The sequence below is a fragment of the Orcinus orca genome, chromosome 3 (assembly GCF_937001465.1).
Source record: "Orcinus orca chromosome 3, mOrcOrc1.1, whole genome shotgun sequence".
Classification (NCBI taxonomy): Eukaryota; Metazoa; Chordata; class Mammalia; order Artiodactyla; family Delphinidae; genus Orcinus; species Orcinus orca.
The window spans coordinates 126,557,939-126,585,065 of NC_064561.1; the positions used below are offsets into that span (position 1 = coordinate 126,557,939).

The 27,127-nt window shown below is 38.4% G+C and overlaps 1 protein-coding gene across 8 annotated transcripts in view; it reads left to right on the forward strand.

Moving 5' to 3' along the window:
* The first annotated feature begins 1,147 nt into the window (after window positions 1-1,147).
* Window positions 1,148-27,127, forward strand: part of FAM169A (family with sequence similarity 169 member A) — a 65,619-nt gene continuing 39,639 nt past the window's right edge. For 2 of the 8 annotated variants that reach the window (XM_033430024.2, XM_033430028.2), the window contains exons 1-5: window positions 1,639-1,771; window positions 20,520-20,654; window positions 21,711-21,810; window positions 22,122-22,207; window positions 24,316-24,487. In XM_033430024.2, the coding sequence (XP_033285915.1) occupies window positions 20,523-20,654; window positions 21,711-21,810; window positions 22,122-22,207; window positions 24,316-24,487 (490 nt within the window). In that variant the 5' untranslated portion in view covers window positions 1,639-1,771; window positions 20,520-20,522. Of the gene's footprint in view, window positions 1,274-1,638; window positions 1,772-1,839; window positions 2,051-2,080; window positions 2,296-20,519; window positions 20,655-21,710; window positions 21,811-22,121; window positions 22,208-24,315; window positions 24,488-27,127 lie in introns of those variants that run through there. The other 6 variants (XM_004270815.3, XM_033430026.2, XM_033430027.2 and 3 more) reach the window with 6 other exon arrangements.

A 27,127-nucleotide genomic window follows, 5' to 3' on the forward strand; every position in this document is an offset into this window, starting at 1 on the left:
TATCGCATATCAACGCATATACGTGGAACCTAGAAAAATGGTACAGATGAACCAGTTTGCAGGGCAGAAATTGAGACACAGATATAGAGAACAAACGTATGGACACCAAGCAGGGAAAGCCACAGCGGGTGGGGATGGTGGTGTGATGAATTGGGATTGACATGTATATACTGATGTCTATAAAATGGATGACTAATAAGAACCTGCTGTATAAAAAAATAAAATTAAATTAAAAAATTAAAAAAAAACCCAGCTATTCAAAATTCCTGCTCAATTAAATCTAGTTCATTGTTAAGGTCCACAAAAATGGTAACTACTTTATGTATAACATTTAAGATTTCTGCTAATTATATATTACAAATAAAAAAACATTACAGATGTGAGGTTGATTCTTACGAGCAACTGAAGGTAGAAAATTCTATCTGATGAAAAAATTCTGAGCCAAATATCTCTGCATCAACAAGTATTCTTTGAAGTATTTATTGATCTCATTGATCGTTAGTAACTTCATGAAAGGTCGGTACTATGATTGCTAAATATTTCTGAGGAATTAAAGAAGCAATTTCAAAGGTACTGGATGAGCTACAAACAGTGCCACGCCTCTTGAATGATGAGTTTATTTTCCAGAGTTTATGGATAATAGGAAGTCTTAAAATTACTCAAATACAATACTATTCCTCAGTTCACTTATTAAACATATTTAAACCGTGGCATGCATTACTTTAAAGAAATCTACCATGCTTTAAATACTTGAGAGTTTATCTTTCTCTCCTGGGAGTGTAATTAGCAAAAGGGCCCTGGGCGCTAAAGCAAGGGAAATGAATAGGAAGAGGAAGCGAAGGAGGGTGGAGCGCGGTCCTCCTGGGTTAGGGATAGTTTTGCGTGTGCTAGTTTCTGAAAGAGAAAGGCTCAACGCAGGAATCTGGTGGTTCCTTGTAATCTCAAGATGGAAGTCTGGGCACTTGGGCTTGTCCAAATTGTGAAGGGGCCTCTCGACTTCCTTTCGCCTTCCATCCTCCAGTGTGGCAGTGGGTTTCGGAGGGAGGTGGCCGGAGGGGGCCTGTGGACTTCATCCGCACCCTCCGCATCCCTGTCCGAGGCCGGCAGGCCTCGCCCACCCTGGATAAATTCCCGGAGGTCCCGCCCCTCGCTAGAGGAGAACTCCTTGGGGCGTGCAAACGGGATCCTGCGAATGTTGACATTAAAGGAATACGCAAATTCAGCGTCGTGGTCCCCGCAGCTTACCCGCACCTATTTTTATACCTAAGCCAAGGTCACTCTTTAATACCCGGCCATTGCCTGAGCTGGGGCGTCGCGCTCTGACTAGCGACGGCGGCGGGAGCGGGGAGAGGGGGCGCGGGTGGCGGGGCGGCGGCCGCGTGGCGCCCTCCGGCCGGCCAAGCCCGCACCTGCCCGGCGCCCGCCTAACCGGCGAGCCCGGCGGGAGGCAGGGCGGCGTCCCGGGCGTTGAGGAGGGGCCGCGCGGCGCGGGCGGGCGGGGGGATTCGCGGTGGGCGCGGGCGCCGCGCGGCTGCAAAGGCTGGAGACGCTGCGGCGCGAGTGCGTCACGCTGGCGGAGGGCACGGTGGGCTGCGGCCGACCCGCCGACCAGGAGCCGGGCGTCCCGGGCGAGGGGCAGGCGGCTGTACCGGCCCCCGCAGCCGCGAGCGGCGCGGCCCGGGCCCGGCTGGGGGTCGCCAGCGAGCCGCCGCCGGCTTCATTCATTCCCGCGGCTCCGCCTCCTTTCCCGGGCTCCGGCGGCGCGTCGGAGGTGAGTGCGCGGCCCGTCCCGGGCGGGGGACGCGGGCCCAGGCCGAGGCTGCCCGGTCCGGCCTCGCGCCCCGCCGGCCCCGGCCCCGCACCCCCGTGCGCGGGCGGTGACTTGGACCAAGAGCTGCGGGCTGCCCCGCGGACTCGGGCGCGACGCAGGCCCACGTCGGCCACCCGGGCCCGGGGCGCGCGTCCAGCTGCGGGTAACTGGCCTGCTCCCCCGAGGGGCGTGTGGCACGCCCCAGGTGCGCCGGCCTCCGCGCCAGCGCCACCATTTTGTGTGAGGGAATGCCTCCTTCTCCTTCCTCCGCCCGCCGCGGTCCGTTCCCCAGCTGCTGCTTGCTGTGCCCCCTCTACTCCCCTCCCCTCCCCTCCCACCTCTCCCACCTGGAGCCTGTCCGCCCGGTCGGTCGCCTCGGCGTGGGGGAAGCGGACTTGGTGGCTGGTGGGGCTGGAGCGTTTGGACTCGGGTTCAGCCACGGATGCTCTGACCGCTGCTCTTACCTTTAACCGCTTTTGGAATAGGTATTGTATAGATTCCGTTCTAGAATGTAGGTCATTACAATTTTGTTCTAATTCTTAGTTGTCCATTATGCAATTTTTCGAGGCCTGTGCCCTAGGAAATCAGTGGGTGAAGCTTTGGTTTGTTTATGGCTCAGGGATCTGGGTTACATTTACTCCCATTATCGCCCTTTGGGAGAGGGGGTCAAGTATCTCACTGGCTTTTCAGCTTCTGGAAAGTGGTATGAGTGTCTTGCCTGGAGTAGATTCTAAAATAACCACTACCCCTTCGTCTTTTGGGATATCGTTTCAAAACCTCAATGAAAACGCTCTCGTGTGAGGATTTTGAGGGGGGTAGGGACAGGTTGCTAAAAGACTACCCAAAGGAAAAGTTGTGATTTAGAACTGTTACACCTTCCGTCATTTTCACGGTTCCAGAGAATTTGGTAATTCTTGTTTTAACTTGTCTCCTCGCAAATATACGTACGTACCTAGTAGATTATACTCCGGTCATCTGTATTTTATCACTGCATCACAGACAGGGATTAAAGTCTGGAATGGTGGCAGTTGCATAATACACACATTTGGGCCCTGGAGGGAATTCACTAAAATGGATCTGGGTTTGATGTGCCTTGTATCGTCTGCTTGCATTTATGTGTGTATGTACAAAAGATGTGTAGGTTATTTTTGCAAACCGTATTTTGCTTTTCTCCTTCAAGAGGAACGATTTTTAGTGACTAACATGGACAAGATTAAGTTTTTGGTATGTGGATGAGACTAAGTTTTTGGTTTTTAAAAACCTTTGCTTGTTTGTTGTTGTTTGTTTTTTCTGGTGGGGGGAGCCCAGGGAATGTGGTGGTGAGAGGAGCCTGCGAAAAGTCCGTTTGTGATAAGACTTCCAGTACAAATAAAGGTAAACTATCAGAGCCTTTCACGGAAAGCTTGTAGCTGTCACAGTGAACTCCTCTCTTTGAATTTATGATGAGGATTGGCTTAGGGAACTTAGCTTATATGAGTAGCACCATTGGTCTGCTGCTTGAGTGATTATAACCTAAGACGCTTTACCTGTGGATTTTAGGTTCTAACAAGTTCCAAATGAGACTGACCTTTGAAATAGTATTCGAATCATTACAACTGGTATCATTTCTCTAATAAAGATACAATATATGTCAAACAAAAGGCTTAACTTTGATTTGGAGAAAACAAAATATTTTATAGTTAGATGCTTTTGAGAGTCATCCTCTTTATTAAATTACTCTGAACTTTTTTTCTGATTAGTTGAAGACTCTTTCACTTAGTATCTCTGCAAACACATGATTCCATATCATGTACCATCCCTAGCAGAAGTGTCATGCCACTCCTTAATGACATGTTCTGTGGGAAGAATTATGGAGGTGAAAGGGACCTTGGACATCAAGAGATGAGCTGAGAGATGTCTTGTTTCAGAGAACTTAAGGAAGTAAAGATTGCCTGCTAAGGATTGCGTGTGTCCTGACTGGACCTGTGCTAGGTCCCAAGGGATTGAGCTTGTTCCTGCCGGCAAGTTCAGCACATAGTCAAACACAATCCCTATATCTTTACACTGATTCTCTTAATACACGTGTCAGTACTGCATTGGTACTATTGAATTTAATTAACCTGAGTTTGGAAGTGATCTTGGTGTGCTTTTTTATCTTTAATGTGGCTTGAGATTTTGAGCATTATCATACCAATGGTTGAGAAATTGAAAAGAGAAAGAAAAACCTAACATTTTTCTACCTATCTCCTACCTAACTAACCCTTTTTAAGCCTTCTGTGTGTGTTAGGTTCAGTCATATGCCTAAGATTTACTTTTTAGAGTTAATTAGAATACAAAAGGATTGAGTATTCGGGCAGGTTTTCAAAAAATATCATGGATTCTGTAGAAAGGATCGTTGGTTGAGTAGGAAGTTAAAACTTTCATGTTTATTCCCATTTCTAAGATTTTATGATTCTAAATTGAAAAAAAGAATTGCACGATTATTGTGTTTACAGTGATTTTCTTTTCACACACCTTTAGGCTTCTGATCCTTTGTATGTTTAACCCTGAAATTAAAGTACTAAATTTGGCATGCTTCATTGGTAGTAGGGGTATTTCACAATTCTTTAGTACAACAACAAAATTACTCAAGGTTGTATTTATTAAGGAAGAGGTGTGATGATTTAAAGATAATCTGGGAACAGCTGATAATTGTTAGACTCATTGAATTTTAGAGCTGGTATATGAAACCTTAAGGTTTATCTGCTCTGTAGGAGGAATCTACTCATCTAGTCCAACCTATTTTTTGGGCCAGAAAGTTTGTGACTTAGCACATACTTTTTTAAAAAAAAAGCATGATTTTAGTTACCAGCTGCTCCAATGAGATGTTAGTTCTAGGTTACACCAAAGGGAGCTTTCATGTATTCAGCAAACACTGAGTGTCTTATGTTATGGACCACAAAACCAAATAGACCCCACCCTCATGGTGTTTATAGTTTAGTGAAGTATTGTGGATTAAAATGTTAAAAATTCCTTAAAATCTAAATGCAGAAAAGATTTTTGCAAATATGTATAGGGAACAAATCAACTTAGTAAATCGTATTCTTTAAGAAAGTGCCAGGGCTTCCTTGGTGGCACAGTGGTTGAGAGTCCGCCTGCCGATGCAGGGAGCACGGGTTCGTGCCCCGGTCCGGGAAGATCTCACGTGCCGCGGAGCAGCTGGGCCCGTGAGCCATGGCCGCTGAGCCTGCACGTCCGGAGCCTGTGCTCCGCAACGGGAGAGGCCACAGCAGTGAGAGGCCCGCGTACCGCAAAAAGAAAGAAAGAAAGAAAAAAAAGTGCCAGACTGCATGTTGGGGGACCCCTGCATTTATGGATTGTGCAGAGGAGAGGGTTCAGTTGCTGAAAGAAACTGAGGGAAAGAAGCTAAAAAATAGAATTGAGAGAGAGTGTTGTCCAGGGAAGGAGGGAAACTTTTAAGTGGCAGAAAATAGTTGGATCTGGTCTGTCATAAGGACAAGAGGGGTGAGAATGAAAATAATCCCTTGAATTTGGGAATTGAGAGGTTATTGGAGGCCTTAAGAAAAGTAATATAAGTATAGCGATAAGGGGAGAAGCCAATTTAAGAATGAATAGCCGTGGAGAAGAAGTGAATGAGCTTGACTGTTTGTTGTACAATGATTGATAAAGTAATAAACTGTACTGATAAGGAACTTTTTAGTCTGAAGTATTTTTACTTTTTGGCCACATGGCAAGGCATGTGGAATCTTAGTTCCCCCACCAGGGATCAATCCTGAGCCCCCTGCAGTGGAAGCACGGAGTCTTAACCACTGGACCACCAGGGAAGTCCCTCTAAAGTCTTATACGTATTAACAATGCTTTCAGGTTTAGATCAGCCAGCCCCTGATATATCAGATGAAGTTATTCTGATTCTTAAGTTAACAGTAGTTATTATTCAGAGGCAGTATAATTCCACAATTTAAACCAAATAGACATAAGTTTGAACCCTGGCTTTATAAAAGAGTAGTTGTAACAGAGCTTATCTCAAAATGTTGGCAGAGGTAAATGTTACAATGTTCCTAAAGGTGAGCTACAACTAATGTTATCATCTATGAGATTAGGATCGTTTTTTGTTTTTGTTTTTTTTGGTATCTAGTTCAGTGTTTCTAATCTTTTTCTCCCTTTTATTTTCTTCTCCCCACATTGCGCCACGTACAGCACTTTTTTGAGGTACATTTCAAAGCACTGATTTACTTTTTTAAAATTGTGATTTCTCTACCACTTGTCAGAGCTTTTGCTTTACCTGAGATAAAGTATAACCAAAATGAGTTGAGTTGGTAGAATTCTAGTTAAAACCAAGAAAATCTTTGGTTTTCACTATTTTGTGTATTATGTAGGGGAAATACGTGTTTTTTGAAAAATTGAAAGTAATTCATGTAGTCCTCTTTATAGCTTTTGTGGATCCCAGACTAAGAATCTGTTTTCTATTAATTAATCATGAGTGGAAAATAGAGCTATATTTAGCAAACAACCACCACATGTTAGAAGTCTTGATATTTAGCTTTGTAAGTTAATGCATATCTAAAAGTCCTTGAAATTAATTTCAAGGCTGAGGAGATTTCTTGATAAATTTTTCTAAACCGTGAAAAAGAAATGGAAGTGATTCTGAGTAAATTTTGTTTGGAGAATACTAACTTTTTGTATCTGAGTAGCTTCTCAGAATGGCGACAACAACAACAAAAAGCATAGTTCTGTTTTATAAAATGATTCATATGATTTTACAGTTTCATACACAAATAACCACTCAACTGAAGTCTAGAAGCTCTTGGCTCTCCTTTCTAGAACTGGCGCACGGATGTTCTTTATTTACAACAGGGCAGAGAGATGTTACTCCAACCAGAGTTGGAATGTATCAGCTGTCACTAACAGCACTCTGATCAGCTAATTGGTTGGTCTGTGTTTTCATGCGGCGTGATACATTTGTGGGTAGAATTTATTGTTGGGAAGGCCCATTTCTTTTACTCTTTAGAGATATGTTGAAAAAGTCTAAAGTTTTCATCTGCATATTGACTCTTCAAATTTTTCAAGTATCTAAAGTCTGAAGAGAGGATACTGCAAGATTTTTAAAAAATCTAACACTTAAAGAGCAACTGAACAATATGCTTGATATATTCTATGATAATTGTATGATTAGATACATTATGGGTTATACTGACCTTTTGTCTTGACCTGGGAACCTGGTTAAATCCAGGTTCTGGAGAGAGATTGCCTAGGTTTAGAGACTGACTCTGCCGCTTACTAGCTGTGTGAACTCGGGCAACTTACTTAACCTTTTCACACCTGAGGCTTGTTGGAAGAATGTATGAATACCTGCCTCATAGGGTCATTTTGAGGAGTAAGTGATATAATATGTGTAGAGTATTGAACATAATGCCTTGTGCAAGGTAAGCAAGCGATGAATGATCTTCCATCATCAGAAAACATTTTGAATTATAAAAAGTGGTTATAAATGAATTTGATGATACCACCCCTTTGTAAATTATTTCCTATCTTCGTTCTCTAAGTAATCGAACATAGACACCTAAGTTACTAGTTAGAAAGGACATCAGAGATCATTTGATTCATCCCTACTTTTTATATGTTTGGAAAAATGGATTATACTTCTCTGGAGTTCTGAGCCTGGTAGAATAGACGAAGAAAAGTAAATCACACTCTCATGTGATAAGTATGTTAAAAGAAGTATGCACAAGGAACTTACGAGAAACTCATGAGTTTCTCAACTTGTCTGCCTTCATTTCTACCTATTAATCCATCCTACACACAGCTGCTAGATAAACTGTCTTCAAGCATAGCCTTGGATGTCTCTTTTCTGCTCAGGATCTTTAAATTGCCTCCTTCTGTGTGCCAGATAAAGTCCAAACTCTTTAGTCTGGTATTCTTGGCCTGTTACGTTCTATCAATTTATTTTCCTAGTGTACCTACCACTACTACTTTTTATATACCTTAACTCTGTTGGTGAATCCAACTACTTGCCATTCTCAGCATGCTTTCTGGCTTCCATTTAGCATTCCCATCTTCTTAGAGGGTCTTCCTTTCTTCTTTTCTTTTTTTTTTAAATTAATTTTTATTGGAGTATAGTTGCTTTACTAGAGGGTCTTCACGTCTATCTTTGCCTGTTGAGAGACTCTCTATTGCTCTTCCTTTAGCAGCAGAACTTCACGTGTTTCATCTGTGGCAGCTCTTGCTCCTAGCACCAGTGTGTGGTTTATTTATACAAACCTTTGTTCAGTCATTCATTTATGTAGTAAATATGTATTGAAGCCAGAGAGGAAGGCTACTACTATCTCTTTTTTCCCGGGACTGCTGCCAGTGAAAGGTAAGAAAACAATTTCACTTGACCTGGGTAAGCATACACACCAGAGTTTGCACGAGAATTGCAAGAGCAGGTGTATGGGGCCATGAGTCTTACGTGCAGAGTTGGAGAAGCCTGGAAGGTAGAGCGGAGTGGTTAGCCTGTGGGCTGGAGGCGGCTGGTTTTCCAAGTTGGGGTGATACTCTGCAGATAGCAGCGGCCCTTGGTTACATTTATTTGTTGTGCAGTGAAAATACTAGGGGTGGGGCGGGGTGGTTTTGGTGGTGCTGATTGTGACTCAGCAGAATATTTCATAAATCATATGCCAAAATTAAGCACCAAGTTTTGTTTTGTTTTTGCTTTTTGTTCTGAGTATTTCCTTTAAAATGAAAATATCCAGGGCTTCCCTGGTGGCACAGTGGTTGAGAGTCCGCCTGCCGATGCAGCGGACACAGATTCGTGCCCCGGTCCGGGAAGATCCCACATGCCGCGGAGCGGCTGGGCCCGTGAGCCATGGCCACTGAGCTTGCGCGTCCGGAGCCTGTGCTCCGCAACGGGAGAGGCCGCAACAGTGAGAGGCCCGCGTACCGCAAAAAAAAAAAAAAAAAAAAAAAAAAAGAAAATATCCATCTTCGTGGTTCTAAATGAGACAAACCTGTGATATTTTATGTTAAAGATATCTACAGCAATATGCATGTTGTTTGGACTCCTGTTTTTAAAAATTGCCTGTGTCCTTGAGGTTTTCTACCAAACCCCTGTTAACTTTAAGCACTATTAAATCAGACCTGTTCCATGGTAAAGAAACCAGGTTTAAAAAAAAATAGATTGTCTAATGTTGAAATGAAGGACAAAACTTTATGGTGTATTCATTTTAGTAGTTCTTATTTTGCCCTTCCTGATGTTTGTAGACCACCGCTCCTGTGAGATAAACAGCGTTCGGTAAGCTGGGTCATGAAGGACTAGAATAGCTGACATGTTCTAGAGGCACGTGTATTCTGTAGTACTATATGTAGTCAGTCAAGTGGAAGCTTCAGTTATAAGCACATTTTAAAAAAATTTTGTATAACTTAAAAAAATTTTTTTAACATCTTTATTGGAGTATAATTGCTTTACAATGGTGTGTTAGTTTCTGCGTTATAACAAAGTGAATCAGCTATACATATATCCCCATATCTCCTCCCTCTTGCATCTCCCTCCCACCCTCCCTATCCCACCCCTCTGGGTGGTCACAAAGCACCGAGCTGATCTCCCTATGCTATGCGGCTGCTTCCCACTAGCTATCGATATTTTACATTTGGTAGTGTATATATGTCCACGCCACTCTCTCACTTTGTCCCAACTTACCCTTCCCCCTCCCCGTGTCCTCAAGTCCATTCTCTACATCTGCGTCTTTATTCCTGTCCTGCCCCTAGGTTCTTCAGAACCATTTTTTTTTTTTTTAGATTCCATATTATGTGTTAGCATACGGCATTTATTTTTCTCTTTCTGACTTCATTCTGTATGACAGTCTCTAGGTCCATCCACCTCACTACAAATGACTCAATTTTGTTTCTTTTTATGGCTGAGTAATATTCCATTGTATATATGTGCCCCATCTTTTTATCCATTCATAAGTCGATGGACACTTAGGTTGCTTCCATGTCCTGGTTATTGTAGAGCCGCAGTGAACATTGTGGTACATGACCATTTTGGAATTATGATTTTCTCAGGGGATATGCCCAGTAGTGGAAATATCACCTATTAATTTATTGTTAGGCTTTTGCATATGTATCTGAGGAGTGTAAGTAGCTCTCTATATCTTGCTGCAAGTGTATATGTAGTTAGAAAGGGATTTAGCATCCATTCCTGGGTGTGGTCATTTAGTATTTTGTTCTGACTCATTTTGCTTAGGAGTCTCATTTCAGCCCTATGAGCCCTGTTTTGCCTCCCCAAGGTAGAACCCCCATATCAAATTCTGTCTCCCTTGGAGGTAGGATGCAGGCATGTAACCTAAATTTTGTCAATCGGATGCATCCAGGAGAGACTGCACTACAAAAACGATTGAGGAAGAGGCTCTATATGGAATCTCCTTTCTTCCCCGCATGTCTCTTCCCTTGGGTCCCTCCTTCCTCCTTCATCAAGAATAACTACTGTTAACAATAACAATACAATGTATGCCCTTCCACATCATCTTCTGTATAAACATGCAAGTATATACCAATATTTTTCATAAATTAGTTTTAAAAATACATGCAATAGGCTTTTTAAAAAGAAATTAAGAGTTGAGCATTTTTGGTGTTTGTCCTGTTTTATGAATTGGCCATGCCACTTGCTTGTTTATTTGCATCTTAGTTTAAAAACCATTGTATTAAGCAACCTAACTCTTGTGGGTCATATTGGTTATATAACGTTTGCCTCTGAATTTTTTGTTTTTAGATGTAAAAATTTTACTATGTATTCAAAGTTATTAGTTTTACCCTTGCAATTTATTCCTTCCTCAGAGTTTCTTTTTCTCTATCTGTTCAAGTAATATGCCTGTGGTCACACAGCTAGTAATCCTGGCAGTTTGGCTCAAGAACACACTCCCTTAACTAGTATTCTACATATTCCACCTTTCACGTGTACAAAATTCTATGACATATGACTGGATTTTGCTTTTGTAAGCCCTAAAACATACCAGGTACCCAGTACCTTCATCTTTAAATGTTTTCTTAGATCTAGGACCATTTTTCTGGATATGGAGAGGAATTAAACCTTTAGAAAGAAAACTGTTAAGATTTCTCTTGATATGTATAAGCAATCTTATACCATCTTAGGGTCCTAAGGCGCTGTGCTTTCAGACATAGCGTGGTAACTAAAAGGATAGGCCTCACAGCTAGACTGCCTGGGTTCAGATTCTAGCTTTGCCACTTACTATAGTGTGCCTTGAATAAGTTACTCTGCTGCTATGTGTTTTAATTTCCTCATCTGACAAATGAGATAAATTATCCACTTCATGGGTTTGGGATAAAAACTCTATCAGGGATACATGTGAAATGTTTCAAATAGAACCAGGTGTGTAGTCCACTGTTGGTTCAGTGATGATTATTTCAAAAGATGATTTTGTTTTCTACTTGAAATAAAAAGAGGTTACAGGTATGAACCGCATTTAACTTCCTGCCCCATTACCCATAAACTTATAGGTAGTCTTTACCTATATGTAATCAAATCTTTTTCCTCTCTCAGAAGATAGAAAAGGATTTCTCAGTAGTGTTGAGCCCACTTGAGAGTTGATAGTTGTAGCAGTCTGTTCAGTGGTTTCATTTTTGTCATACTTAAAAACTCAGCTCTAAAAGCAAAGAAGGATTAACCTAGGAACTAGGGCCTTGTGTGGGTAGGAGGGATAGAAGGATAAAAGGTGAGTAGGAGAGAGTTCAGTTGAGCTGATGTAGTACATGGGTTAGGTTCGTTAGGCAAGGTTATGATGTTAGAAAGAGACAAGGGAAGAATCAAGAGGAGAATCATAATAAGGTCCAGAAACAGGCCTTTTGTGTAAAAGGTTGAGAGCCTTGCGGATTATGTTGCTGGGACACCTAAGCTATTTTCGGTGTTGGGGGAACAATGAGGAGAGAGAGGTAGGATCATGCCTTGGATTGGTTGAGATAATTGTTTTTTCTCTAAGAACTCTTTCAGCTCTAAAATTTCCGTAATTTTTTGGATCTTCTTCTCCTCCTAAAGCCCCCAGATAATAGCAATAATCTATAAGAATCTTGAAATTATTTAGGGACTAAAGTTAAAAAATATATTTCCCTGTTTTAAGAGTATAGTTGATATCCAGTAATTAACCTTAAATAGGGGAAAAAAATCACAATAATAGGAGTACGGTTTTTAACTCTTATATTTTCTTTCTTGTTAAGAGCATTCATTCTTGCAAATAGATAATTTTTCAGGAGAAAAGGATGAAATTATTAAAAGATGGGTGTAAAATAGCTGGTGGGCATCTTAGAGTTCTTACGTAAGAGGTGTGAGCATTAATTTTTTTTTACAGGTTATCTAGGATTAATGAGCATGCCATTTGCTTAATTTATAAATTAATTTGGACACTTTTTACACTTCATTGTCCATTCTGCGTAAACTTTTTGATGAGTTAGTTCGCTTAAGGCGACATTAAGCTTTCTCATTCATGTAGAATCTAGTTAGGCCTTTTGGGTCATCTCATGGGCAGAGCATAAAGTACTTGACAGAATTTGATCTGACAGCTTTACAGTTATGTAACATAGAACAGAAGCTTAAAAACAACAAAAAAGAGAGAGAAGTGACTGATTTTTTTCACAGCAACTTATATTTCTCTCCAGAACCTTATTACCCTTCTCTTGCCTCCCTGAACTAGTGGAACCAGCTTAAGGCTAGTAGTTTACACAGTCTTAAGTAACCGCTATTTTTTTAAATAAACTGTTAAAAACATTTAGAGGTGAAAGGTCCTTAGGATTATCCTGTCCAGTTGCATCACATTATCAATGAGAATACAGAAGCCTAAAGACGGTAAGTAACTCGCCTAGGATCACAGAGCTGGTTAGCACAGCTGACCCGGGAATCAAGGTCACAGGATTCCAATGCGAGTACTTTTTCTGGTGTAATATGTGAATAGAATATTTAATAACAAGGTAATTATTGTGATATTTTGCAAAAGGAAATTTCTTATAACCATGACAAAGACTATGATATTTGATTTTGCATATTGAGTACAAATAATTATATTGGAATGTATATTTGATTGTCTGGATTCGTATTCTTCTAGCTCCATTAGTGGTATGACGTTGATCAAATCTTAATCTCTAAAGCTCCATTTCTTTATAGAATGGGGCTGATAGAAGTGCCTCATTACGTATTACATGCCACAGTCCCTTTAAAGTCTGGTGTGTGGTCATTTCTCAGTAAATGTTACCTGCTATTACCGATTTATAATAATTGCTAGTTCTTTCATCTTCTTTAAATATTAATTGGTGATTGTTTAGCCAATACAATTTAGCACTGAGAATGACCAGTAATAAACGTAACAGATTTAAGGACAGATTTGAAAACACAAAAATATTTTAGAAGAGGTGTGTGTCTGGGCTTTTGGAATTGGGGAAACATTTTCTAATTTTTTTAATATTAAAAACTGATGCTGTAGTTGTTTTTTGTTGTTTTTTTTTTTGCGGTACACGGGCGTCTCACTGTTGTGACCTCTCCCGTTGCGGAGCACAGGCTCCGGACGCGCAGACTCAGCAGCCATGGCTCATGGGCCCAGCCGCTCCGCGGCATGTGGGATCTTCCCGGATCGGGGCACGAACCCGTGTCCCCTGCATCAGCAGGTGGACTCTCAACCACTGCGCCACCAGGGAAGCCTTGCAGTTGTTTTAAAACTATATTCAGAAATCACAACTTTAAAAAATAATAAATTTATTTATTTTATTTACTTATTTTTGGCTGCATTGGGTCTTTGCTGCTGCACACGGGCTCTCTCTAGTTGTGGTGAGCAGGGGCTACTCTTCATTGTGGTGTGCGGGCTTCTCATTGTGCTGGCTTCTCTTGTTGCGGAGCACGGGCTCTAGGTGCGCGGGCTCAGTAGTTGTGGCTCGCAGGCTCTAGAGCGCAGGCTCAGTAGTAGTGGCGCACAGGCTTTGTTGCTCCGCGGCATGTGGGATCTTCCCGGACCGGGGCTTGAACCTGTGTCCCCTGCATTGGCAGGTGAATTCTTAACCACTGCGCCACCAGGGAAACCCCAGAAATCACAACTTTTAAGTTTGTTGGGAGATGCCCTGGAGGTGAGATGAGAGAGAAAAGAGTGAAATAATTCCTTCTATAGTGAAGAAGAAATACATTCATTTTAAACTAGCTTTGCTGCCACAAAAATGATGGATTTACAGATTTGTTTAGTTATGCTTCCAAATCTCAAAACAAAGATTAAAAAAAAGTCCTTTAGATCAACAATATTAAAATCAAGTCAAATGTATCTGGAAATTGCCAGATTTCTAGTGCTCCAAGTCTAAAGTTTTTCACTATAAAACGTGCTCTTAAAGGGCCTTGAATGTGATGCAGTACCCAGTATTTAACTCTGTCTGTAGGATGGGCTGGATCTCAGGTTTGCCACCCGCTCTCCATGTGACTTTGGGGAAATGATTAACCTCTCCAAGGTGGTTTACTTTTCTATAAAATAAGAATATTAGTCGGGTCCACCACATATCTTTGCTACAAGGCTTGAATGAGAGTGAATGGCATTCTTTTAGCACAGTTCTGACACATTCTGGCACTTAATAAAAGTTAGTTGTTAAAAATCACAACCTCTAATTAAGTGAAGTTTTTTCCCTCCAGTAACGCTCTTTATGTAAATTTCAGAGTATTTAAATGATTGGATTTCAGGAAAATAGGATTGTTTCATTTTGTGTTTGTATATATAATTTTTTAAAATTAATTAATTAATTTATTTTTGTATGTGTTGGGTCTTCATTTCTTTGCGAGGGTTTTCTTCAGTTGCGGTGAGCGGGGGCCACTCCTCATCGCGGTGCGCGGGCCTCTCACTGTGGTGGCCTCTCCCATTGCGGAGCACAGGCTCCAGACGCACAGGCTCAGCAGTTGTGGCTCACGGGCTTAGTTGCTCCGCGGCATGTGGGATCCTCCCAGACCAGGGCTTGAACCCGCGTCCCCTGTATTGGCAGGCAGACTCCCAACCACTGCGCCACCAGGGAAGCCCTATATAATCTTTAATAATAAAAAATAGCCCAGAAGAGATTATTTTTCTTTTCTTTTTAAAAACCTCAATCTAAAAAGGTTTAAGAATGAAGGATAATGACTTTCTCTTTTTACACTTGAGTTTAGTCATGTTATACTTGCCTTTGATCTGTAGTAGTGTCTTCTTTTTAAATTTTTATTATTTATTTATTTTTATTTTTGGCTGCGATGGGTCTTTGTTTTTGTGTGGGGGCTTTCTCTTGTGGCGAGTGGGGGCTACTCTTCCTTGTGATGTGTGGGCTTCTCACTGCTGTGGATTCTCTTGTTGCGGAGCATGGGCTCTAGGTGCGCGGGCTTCAGTAGTTGTGGCACGTGGACTCAAGCAGTTGTGGCTCGCAGGCTCTAGAGCACAGGCTCAGTAGTTGTGGCGCATGGGCTTAGTTGCTCTGCGGCATGTGGGATCTTCCTGGACCAGGACTCAAACTCATGTCCCCTGCATTGGCAGGCAGATTCTTAACCACTCTGCCACCAGGGAAGTCCCTAAGAAAGTTAATTTAGTAATAGATTAAAAAAACCAGTCCCCGATAAACTTGCTATTCTGCCAGTCTCATCCTTGCGGGTCCATTTTGTCTAGAATACTGTATTATTTTTATGGGATTGTAATTAACTATGCTTTTGTAGACCAAGTTTTTGGCAGCAGTCTTCAAATATTAATTTACATTTTATCCTTTAAATCATGATTACTCTTAGCAAATGAAAATTTTAAATGTTTCATTCATACGTTGTTTTGGTAGCTAATATTCTAGAGTCTTTTGAGTTGGTTTAAGAGGAATACTTTTTTGGGGGGGGGGGCCACGGCATGCGGGATCTTAGTCCCCTGCCCCCCCCACCAGGGATTGAACCTGCGCCTCCTGCAGTGGTAGCCCACTGGACCGCCAGGGAAGTCCCAGGAATGCTTTTATATTAATACTTTTTGAGCTTCTATAGTATATTAAATGTTTTTGAATGTTTTACTTGGATACAAAGCTGGGAGCTTGTCTACAAAAGAGCAAAAACAGTTACTAACATTCTTTTAACTAGCATCCTCATTATGCTTCTTTCACCCACTATTGACCATTTGTTTCATGTTTTTAGTTTTGTCTAAATCTTAATCTTCACTACAATTGTTAGATCTGACTATAGAACATAATGTTGTATTTCCTTAGTTTGCTTTTGCATATTGACTTTGATAGAGTTATAAAGATTTGCCACACTAACAAATAAGCGTCCTTCAATGCAGAGCTACTGTTTTATTTTATGATCCTTTTCTAAGTATAACATCTTTTTAAGATAAGCTCCTGATGGTTCTCTCTTGAAATTCAGTCTTTTTTTCCTCCTTTTTGTAAGTTGGCTGGAAGTTCTGTGGTATTGCTTTCATAAATCGTTCACAAATTTTTCTTGCTTTCTCCTTTTATTTAGACATTTACATTTACTAACAGATGGGCTGAATTTATGTGTTCTATTTCTAGGTTTTGATTTTTAAAAATTAAAAAATCAATGTAATTAAAAAATACATATTTGTATGTATATAAATTTATATATACAAATCAGGGCCCCAATCATATGTATATCAAGTTTTAAAGTTCTTAGCACCAAGATTTCAGATTACGGTAAAAAAGTAACTTCCTCTCATTATCATATCTTCGAAATTCATGAAAATATTTTTAACTATGTATAACTGTTACAATATATGTTTGTCCTGTCTTTTTTGTGTTTATCTCATATTTCCATTAGATTTTCAGTTTCTTGTCTACTAATACTTTTGTTGTGTTAAAATAGATTTGATGAAGGTCACCTTCGAGAAAAGTAACTTTTATTTTTTCAATTTATTTTCTCCTGCCTTTCCATTTATACATTTTTTTAAAAATTAAAATTGAGGTTTTTGACAGATATAGCTATTCGGCTCTGCAATTTTTATTGTGGGTAAATACAAAGCAGGTAACTTTTAAGACAAGATAATCTTTACCAGCTTTATTTGTACCTCCTTTAAGAACTAGTAGATCAGTAGTTGACATAGCTCATAAGTTGTTTTTTTTTTTTTTTAACTTTTTCTCATGGAAATTTTCAAGAATACACAAATCAGGATGCTCTCCACAATGCATTTGATCAGTATGTCTCTTAAGTTTCTTTTAATTTACATTAGTTTCCACTTTTTTCTTTAAACTCTATTCTGTATATATATTGAAGAAACTGAGTTATTCTACATTTGGCCGGCCGCATACTTTAAACATCGTTTCACATGTTTGTCTAATAGGTAGATTTGGATCCAATTTTCTTGTTGCATTACATCAAACTACATACAATATCTGCTTGTTTTACTTTTAGTAAGATTGATAAGTCTGGGTATGCAGGCCTATCACAGAGGAGTGCATTTTAAAAAAACATAAATCAACAAAGCATTATTAAATATTTTATACCTTGGGGAAAAAACAGAAGTGAGTGCATATATTTACCGAAATATTCCTGCAGCAATGCTCATGGCAGCCCAAATGCCCATCAGCAGTAGATTGGTAAATAAACTGTATATGTGTATTGTGGAATACTACATAGCAATAAAAGGGAACAAATTAAATGATAGATGCAGCACTGCTTATGTTTCTCACAGAAATAATGTTGAGTGAAAAGAGTTGATGCAATAGAGAGCATACTATATGATTTCAGATATAAGAAGTTAAAAATGGGCAAAATTAATTTCTCATTTAAACATATTGTAAGGCCAGTGAAACAATGCTACCTATTAAAAAGTGCTTCTTTCTCCCATTGATTGAAATAGCTCTGTAATCATATACACAATTTCTATAGGCATTAGGGTATATTTATCTTGCTCCATTGGTCTGTCTGTTTATATGCCTGTATCGCATAGAAGTTTTATGTATGCTTGTATCATAGAAGTTTTATAACGTGCTTTAATATCTTAGAGGGTTTGAACTTTTCTCCAATCATTGCTCTGCCTTTTTAGGATTTTTCTAGATATTCTTATTTATTCTTTCAAATTCACTTTATAATCAACTTGTCTTGCTTCAGGAAACAATAATCCTGGAGATGTTTTCATTAGGATTGCATTAAATTAACAGATTATCTTAGAGGAAACTGCTACCTTAATGATGCAGAATCTTCCTTTCCAAGAACGTGGTTTGTCTTCCCTGTTGTTCACTTTGCTTCCTTCAGGCATGCTGTTTTATAGTTTTTCTTATATAAGTTTTATATTGTTTATTGTTGAATTTAAGTCTATTTTTATCTTTGCCATTGTTAATGGGGTTGTCTTTTCTATTTTTACTTCATTTTTTTCTATTTATTATTTCTCCTTACTGATTATTATTATATATATGAGGGCTTGATTTCTGTATGTAATTTTATGTCCTACCATTTTACTACATTTTCTTATTGTTTGGAATAATTTTTCCATTGATTCTTTTGGGTTTTTCAATTAAATTTATTATTTGCGAATTGAGGTTGAGATAGTCTCCCCTCACCCCAAGCCATGCACATCCCCAATTGTTACACCTCTAATTGCTTTCTCTTGTCTAATTGCATTAGCAAGTACCTATCTAATGTTATTTATTAGTTAAGTCCTTATTTTTCTTGACTTTAGTGAAAAAGTCTTTAGAGTTTTCCCCATTAAGGTGCTGGCTTTTTTTTTTTTTAACAGCTGTATACATGAGAGATACAGTTTACATACTGTAACATTTACCGATTACAGCTGTACAATTCCGTGTTTTTTTTTTAGTAAATTTATAGGGTTGTGCAGCCATCACTACAATGTAGTTGTAAACATTTCTATCATTCTGAAAAGTTCCCTTGTGTCCTTTTACAATGACTTTTGTGTTGGGAGGTATATGAGGATATATTTGTATGTATGTGTGTTTATATCCTATACCTTATAAATATTTATTTTTATAATTTAAGGAATTATTCATTTTTAAAAATTGAAGTATAGTGGATTTACAATATTAGTTTCAGGTGTACAACATAGTGATTCAATGTTTTTATAGATTATACGCCATTTAAAGTTATAAAATAATGGTTATATTTCCCTGTGCTGAACAATATATCCTTGTAAGCTTATTTTATACATAGTAGTTTGTACTTCTTAATCCCCTACCCTTGTCTTGCCCCTCTCTGTTTCTCTCTCCCCACTGGTAATGAACAGTTTGTTCTCTATATCTGTGAGTTTGTTTTGTTATGTTCATTTATTTGTTTTATTTTTTAGATTCCACATAAAAGTAATAACATACAGTGTTTGACTTCTTTCACTAAGCATAATACTTTCTAGGTCTATCCATGTTGTTCTTTTTCTTTTATTCTTTAAAAGAAAAAATTTCATTCTTTTTTAATGGCTGAGTAGTATTTCATTGTGTATATATTAACACATCTTCTTTATCCATTCATCTGTTGATGGACACTTAGTTTACTTCTGTATCTTAGCTATTGTAAATAGTGCTGCTATGAACAGTGGGGTGCATGAATCTTTTTGAATTACTGTTTTTGTTTTCTTTGGATATATGCCCAGGAGTGGGATTGCTGGATCATATGTTACTCCTATTTTTATTTTTAAATTATTTTTAATTATTATTATTATTTTTGGCCGTGCTGCGAGGCGTGTGGGATCCTAGTTGCCCGATCAGGGATTGAACTCAGGCCCACGGCAGTGAAAGTGCCAAGTCCTAACCAGTGGACCACTAGGGAATTCCCTATTTTTTGTTTTTTTGAGAAACTTCCATATTGTTTTCCACATTGGCTGTACCAATTTACATTCCCACCAACAGTGTTCAAGGGTTCCCTTTTTTCCACACCCTCTCCAACATTTGTTATTTGTGGGGTTTTTTTGATGATAACCATTCTGACATGTGAGGTAATATCTCATTGTAGTTTTGACTTGCATTTCTCTGATGATTAACGATGTGGAGCATCTTTTCATGTGCCTGTTGGCCATCTGTATGTCTTCTTTGGAAAAATGACTATTCAGGTCTTCCGCCCGTGTTTTAATTGGTTGTTTTTTTTGATATTGAGTTGTATGAGCTGTTTATATATTTTGGATATTAACCCCTTATCAGTCATATCATTTGCAAATGTTTTCTCCCATTCAGTAGGTTGTCTTTGAATTTTGTTGATGGTTTCCTTCGCAGTGAAAAAACGTTTCAGTTTAATAAGGTCCCATTTGTTTATTTTTGCTTTTGTTTCCTTTGCCCTAGTAGACAGATGCAAGAAAATATTTCTACGGTTTATGTCAAAGAGTATTCTGTCTATGTTTTCTTCTAGGACTTTTATGGTTTGTCGTCTTAAATTTAGGTCTTTAATCTATTTGGAGTTTATTTTTGTAAATGGTGTGAGAAAAATGTTCTAATTTCATTCTTTTACATGTAGTTGTTCGGTTTTCCCAGCACTACTTATTGAAGAGGCTGTCTTTTGTCCATTGTATATTCTTATCTCCTTTGTCATAGACTAATTGACCGTAGGTGCATGTGCATTAATTCTTATTTCATTGCTTGTTTTTAATACAAGTGAGTGTTTAAGTTTTCTTTCTGACATACATTTAGATTAGCAGGCTTAAGTTGTAGTCTGTCTTGGCATAGTGAAAAAGAAGTCTCCTTACAATAAAATGCTGCGCTATTACAATAAAAAGTTTTTTCTCAGTACAGGAAGATAGCCTTTCATGTTCTGAAACATTTTGTCCCATGTTTTTTGTTAAAGAGGATGGCATTCCCTGTGGATATGCTGGATAATTGCAGTCATGAGGAAATGGAAAATTCTGCCGAAGATTACATGTCAGATCTCAGGTGTGGGGACCCTGAAAATCCTGAATGTTTTTCTCTTCTCAATATTACGGTAAGGCATCCTGCAGTGATTTATCGATCTTTTCAGTTTATCCATGAAATCAGTATCCTTTTATTATCTTTTAAAGTGTTAACTAATCACTTTTGAAAATTTTACCAGAAGACTTTTCAGTAAAATGGATAAATATTGATTAGTTAGTACAGCAGCGTGATCAAGTTTTAAAAAGACTAACTTTACAGGTAGTTGCTTATTATTTGTATTGTGCCTTTAAAATTATATGTAAGTAGTTTACTAGTTTTGCTAAGACTGATTACCATATTTGAGCTAACCCAATTAAGTCTACTTTAGATGTGGAAATTGTTATTTTAGAAAATTTTTTAATAAAAAATGTCAGCAAAACACTACATTACACGTTTTTGTGTCACAAATCTTCCTTTTCCCAAAATATTAAAATAAAATTTCTAATTAGTAAACTGAGATATATTTTGATAGATCATTAGACATGAAATTATTAGAATTCTAGTGTGAATTTGATGATAGGCAAATTCTCTAACCTCTTTAGGCCTCAGGTTTTTCTTCTGGAAGATGATGTTTATTCAAAGAATTCTTTAAAGTTTCTTCCAACATCAATATTTTGTAATTCTCTGAATGGCAATATTGTGTGTAAGTAGGGAATTAGCGTTGGATTAATGAAAGCAGAAAAAATTTAAAGTATTGCATATATCTTACTGGAAAAATGAATTTACCCTAGTGGTTTTTACTAGAAAATGGAATTTTTTTCTCCCTCAAGTGGTCTAAATAACAGATGATAAAGTTTAACAACTTTATGGATCATATCATGCTTTTGTTTTTATTCATATGCATAGCTAGAGCGCAATAATATTTATTGAAATAGACTTTCATTTTTTCGCCTAAGTTAATAAAATTCCTGCAAAAGCGAAGTCTATCTGATTTGCTCTTTTTTTTTTAAGACTAGAAATATCTCCTATGAAATGAAATTATATAATTAGCGTTAACGTACGTTTGACATTTTGATAGAAGCATGGTGTTTTTGTGTGATGTTTTCTTACCAACTCTTCACTAATCTTTAATAAATTGTCGTTTCAGATTCCTATTAGCCTGTCAAATGTAGGCTATGTACCTCTCTACGGTGGAGATCAGACCCAGAAAGTTCTTGCTCTTTTTGCACCTGAGGATTCACTCACAGGTCTCTGTTTTGTTTAATATTTGTAAATTGAGGAATTTTTTCAAACAATTAGAAATTTATTGAAAGATAGCTACATGAAGGAATTTTTAAAAAGAAAACTTATTTCAAACTGTAAATTCAGGAAAATAAAATTCTCAGTTGCTTATAGTTAAATGTTTAGTGAGTGAAATACAATAAAAATGATATAAATGGGGCTCCCACATTGTATTGTAAACTATGGGTATATGTAAGGGTATCCTTGAAAACCTTACCAAATAGTAATATCGTGTATTTTAAGACTTAAATGTTAACAATCATTTATTTTCTTTTAGCTGTGGCACTTTACCTTGCTGATCAGTGGTGGGCTATTGATGATATTGTGAAAACATCTGTCCCTTCTAGAGAGGGACTTAAGCAGGTAACAAGATCCTGTAGTTTTAAAAGTGTTTAGGAGGCCATTTCACAATATGTTTCCCATAAACAGTGATAGTTTTTGAAGTTATTGAGCTTTTCTCCATTTTAGTGTACCGGGTTATATTAAACCCTTAGAGTTCCATTGTTAACGGTGAAACTGGCACTTAGATTGGGCTTCCTTGATTTTATGTGAAAGTGTCCGAGAATTGGGGGAGGAAAAATGAGTACCTGTGGCTTAGTTAAGCTGTAGTTACCCATATCAACTTTAGCTTCTGATTTTTCTTTTTGGGTGGGAAAAAGCTTATTATCTCTGTGTGGTTGCTTAAGTTCTTTGTCTCTAGGAGAGACTGACCAGTAAACTTGCTTATCAGTAGGGCCATTTTGGGTGGTCTATTCAGTGTTCCAGACAGTGTAGTGGAAGGGAGGTCCTCAGCAGCACGCTGTAAAACTGGGTCCTTTATTCTGTCTTAGTCACCATTTTATCAGTTACTTAGAAGAAGACATAGTTGGCATACTTATCAATTCTGCATGCCACAGTGCTGAATGGGAGAACTAATCCATAAAGGCAGAATTAAGAAACAAAGAGAAAGATCTAACATGATGAAAATAAATTAGTGAGAAAGGTAAAGTAGTATCTGTGGGTTCAAAAATTTAACTCTACTGTATACCATGAAGACCATACTAAAACAGCAGCACATATGAAAGAGATTGGGCTTTAGTTAATTAGAAGTAAAATCAAAGAAAGCAAAAAAGCTAATAAAAACCTTAAGTTTATACAGAAAAGCCCCATTATCTTATCAATATCTTCGATGTTTATACCTGTAATATCTGCATGCCCAACATGAAGAGAAAGAAAAAAGGTTAGGGATCTGAAGCAATTTGAAGGGAGAAGACTGAAATGGCAAGAGTACCCCAAATCATATTAGATTAGTCTTTTCCTCTGTTTAGCTTTGATAGGAAATTTAAGAGAATATCATGGCTGTCTTCAAATATTTGTAGACTATGTGATCCAGAATATCAAAGTATAGTCTTTGGGAAAGAGATTTCAGCTCAGTATCAAAGAATTTCATTCTGGTCAGAGCTGTTCAAGGAAGGTGTGGGATACCCTGTAAGCTGGAGAGCTTTGTCATTTCATGTGGTGTTCGGTATTGGAAATTGCTTACTGGGGAGGTTTTTGAGAGTAGTGTGTGTATGCCTAATGCTTTTTCTCTCCTCTCACCTAATTAGAGGACATTCTTGTTTTTCTTTAAGGAGACTTGGGGTGGGGTAGGGGGGATAGATTTCATGGATAGACTCTTGTTTTTAGCAGTGACAGATGTCTATGGGGAAAACCCCACTGTTCAATGTCAGGCAATTGGTGAGGGTGTCCCTGTGACCGTGCAGACCTGCCTGTAGGAAGTGAGGTTGTTTCCATTCTGTGATTGCCCCAAGTTTTGTTTTCATCAGACTGCCCTGGTGCCCCTGTCATTGCCTATCTGGTCTGGCAGAGGGTTATGTGTGTATGTGTGTAGGGGGAGACAGGTATTCCTTATAGTTCGACAACAAAGACATGACTGTTAAATGACCATTTTACCTAGAAAAGATGAGAGAGATTCCTTTCCCAAGAGCATAATTATGGCTTTGCTCATCAAATGAGATAATCATTGTTTTTAAAGTCTTCAGGGCATAACACGAAGCTTTTTTCACTTTCTTTTCCTTCTTTCTTTTTTTTTTTTTAATGAGTAGGCTGGAATGGGGGGAAAAGAAGCACTAGAAATGGTGGGGGGCAGCAGTTAGAGTGGGGGAGACCTGGGATCTGGGCAGCTGGAAGCAGAAAGAGCACTGACTGCTATCGTGGAGATGCTGGGGATTGGTATATTGGAAACCTGTTTTGCCTGTTTTAGAATTTTGCTGAGAGGCATTATTTCATGCATAATTTGTGTCCATAGAAATGGATTGTTATTGGTATGAATGACTGGTCTCATCTTTGTGATAATAAAATGGTTTACAAATCATTCTGAATGTATTCAAAGTGCCTTGAATGTCAGTACAAGGTATGGAAGCAGGGAGCAAGGTAAACTGCATCTCTGAGTTGATGCTAACTGTTGTGCCTGGTGTCTCATCTCTTTGTAGGTGAGAACTCTTGGGGAGAGAGTGGTTCTGTATGTTCTGAATCGAATTATTTATAGAAAGCAGGAAATGGAGAGAAATGAGATCCCATTCCTGTGTCATAGCAGTACTGATTATGCTAAGATTCTGTGGAAGAAAGGAGAGGCCATTGGGTTTTATTCAGTTAAGCCTACAGGTGAGTCTTTAAAAGTTATTTAAAATATATATTATGTAAACCCACTTTTTGGACCCCAACTGTATCAATGTCCCTTTTAAATTAGTATCTAGAGTACGAATTGAGATGATTTTACTCAGTATTTCTTGGGAGTACTTTGATTCTATGTAAGTGAGGATTGGTTAGGAAAGTCTTTTGAAAAAAAAGTAAACATTTAACAGAGTGGAAAATTTCTCCACGTATGTGGACAGAAAGTTGTATGTTGAGCCTTGTCTTCTTTCCCTCTCGTTTCCTTCCCTTTATTTAAAGGTCTTTGTTTTACTTTGATTCCTGCTGCTATCACTATTACTGGCTCGTTTTAAATCCCCTGTCTACCTGTGGACCAAATGCGTAGCCTTTTTCTTCTAGTGTAGCTGATTCAGCCTGATATAGTAAAGCAGCTAAAGCAAAGTACTTTAATATATTTAGAGAATCCAAACAGCTTTGAAATAGTCAATCTTGTAAAGTTTTTATTTCTGATCCTAAGACCCAACTATACCCTTTTCCTGAAAGACTAGTGCAGCTTCATCTTGCTTTACCTGTTTTCCTGTTCATTCAGTTCCCTAGAGCTACTGGAGCCAGAAAAATCAAACCTGCTTACTCCATGTACACATATACCCCACACCTTACAACCACTACACAACAAAGGCAGCCTTGTTCTGTACCTTGGCCAAAACACCTTTCACAGAGAGTACTCACATTATTTTTGTCTTTTTAATATTTCACACTTCCCAAATTTAGCTCTTGTGGTCAGATGCAGTCTAAAGATAATACCAAATTTCCTGCTAATTTGAAGGACAGTTGTGACTAATACCTTAATAGTATAATTAGTACACATTTATGATGAGAACATCAGTCATGATGAGTATGATGAGTACATATAGTCAGTAAAAGGAAGGTCACTTTTTCTCAATAAAAAAACTATGATCTATAGTTTTAAATGTTTTTGCTGTTTAGTAAATACTTTAACTCTCCCTTAATATGCTATTTTATTCTTGTATAAATTTGAAGTAGAACCAGTAATTTACACAACTTCAGAAAGATATCATCATACAGAGGCAGAATAATAATGTTTGTTAAATGGAAGCTTAGTGCTGCATTGCATAAAAGGCATCACTTTATTGTTTTTAAAATGTTCTCATAAGTTTGAGGCTGGAATATGGTTTAATTACTTTATGCTTTATTTTATACAAGTAATTCCTATGGAATTGGAGGCTTTTTGCTGCTCACGCTGGCTGCAGCGGGGTTTCCTACTTGAAAGTAGCTCATAGACATTTGAAGTACATAAGAGTTTATGCTTTCTCATTTAGAGCATGTGTAGATGAAAGACATACAGTTAAGAAAGGACATAGCATTCCCCCTCAGTATTTCTGATCAGTATTTGATTCCAGGCATTGGCTCCTCTTTGCTTTCTGTGTTTTGGGGGCTCCTCCACTCCTTTGGGACCTGGCTTCTATTTTTACTTTTTCTGTTAGTCAGCTCAGTTTTATATGCTGGAGCTTCCAAGTACTACTTGTCTACCCCTTTTAGCACTTTCCATACTTCTCTACTAATTGCCTTACTTCCTTACTATTTATTTCAGTGTTTTCCTGCTTTAAGCTCTGGCTCTCATCTGCCAGAGAACAATGGCATTAGATGTGCTTATGCTAGCCTTTGGATCAGTAACCATCTAATTCAGTCTGGCAGTGTTTTTTTCTACAAAGTAAACCCAAACATAAAATAATTTGAAAAAAATTGTCCAAAACAAATACTGAAACACTTTGTGATAGAAGTATTCCTAATGTACATATCAGGAAAAAACTGTACCAGAAGCAAAAAGATAAGATCTTTATTAAATACATTTGTAGTTGAATAAAAGCCTTATGATATCACTTATTATTTATGATTTTTTTTTTTTTTTGCGGTACGTGGGCCTCTCACTGTTGTGGCCTCTCCCGTCGCGGAGCACAGGCTCCAGACGCGCAGGCTCAGCGGCCATGGCTCACGGGCCCAGCCACTCCGCGGCATGTGGGATCTTCCCGGACCAGGGCACAAACCCATGTCCCCTGCATCGGCAGGCGGACTCTCAACCACTGCGCCACCAGGGAAGCCCTATTTATGATTTTTAAAAATAAAATAGCAAATCAGTATATAGGGATATTAGTTGGAACATAAATATAGCCTTGATATATAAGAGGCTTTTTGTTTATATATATATATAAACAAATATATATATTTGTTTATGAGGTCAAATCCTATTATAGTATAATGAAATTCAAGAAAGTATATAAATTTTTTTTTTGCCCGAAATAAAGAGATTACTATGAGGGATGTGTAGCTTGTTTGTTTCTTGGGTTAGGTAGATGTCAGATCATTAAAAATAGTTTTTAACAGTAGGTCATTGTGTAATATCTGGTACATAACTCTAAAGGGAACTTGCAGAATTGAGTAACATCACTATAATAAGATTTTCTGGTCCCTTCTATGGTTATTAAGCATTTTAATCTATAAAAATAAAAAATAGGAACAGGATTAATGCTGAACCTTGTCACATTCTGGTAGTAATATTTGTTCATGGACTCATAAACTGAAAAAAAAAAGGTAAGCTCCATGTATTTCGTTGAGATGTATTTTCAATAAAAC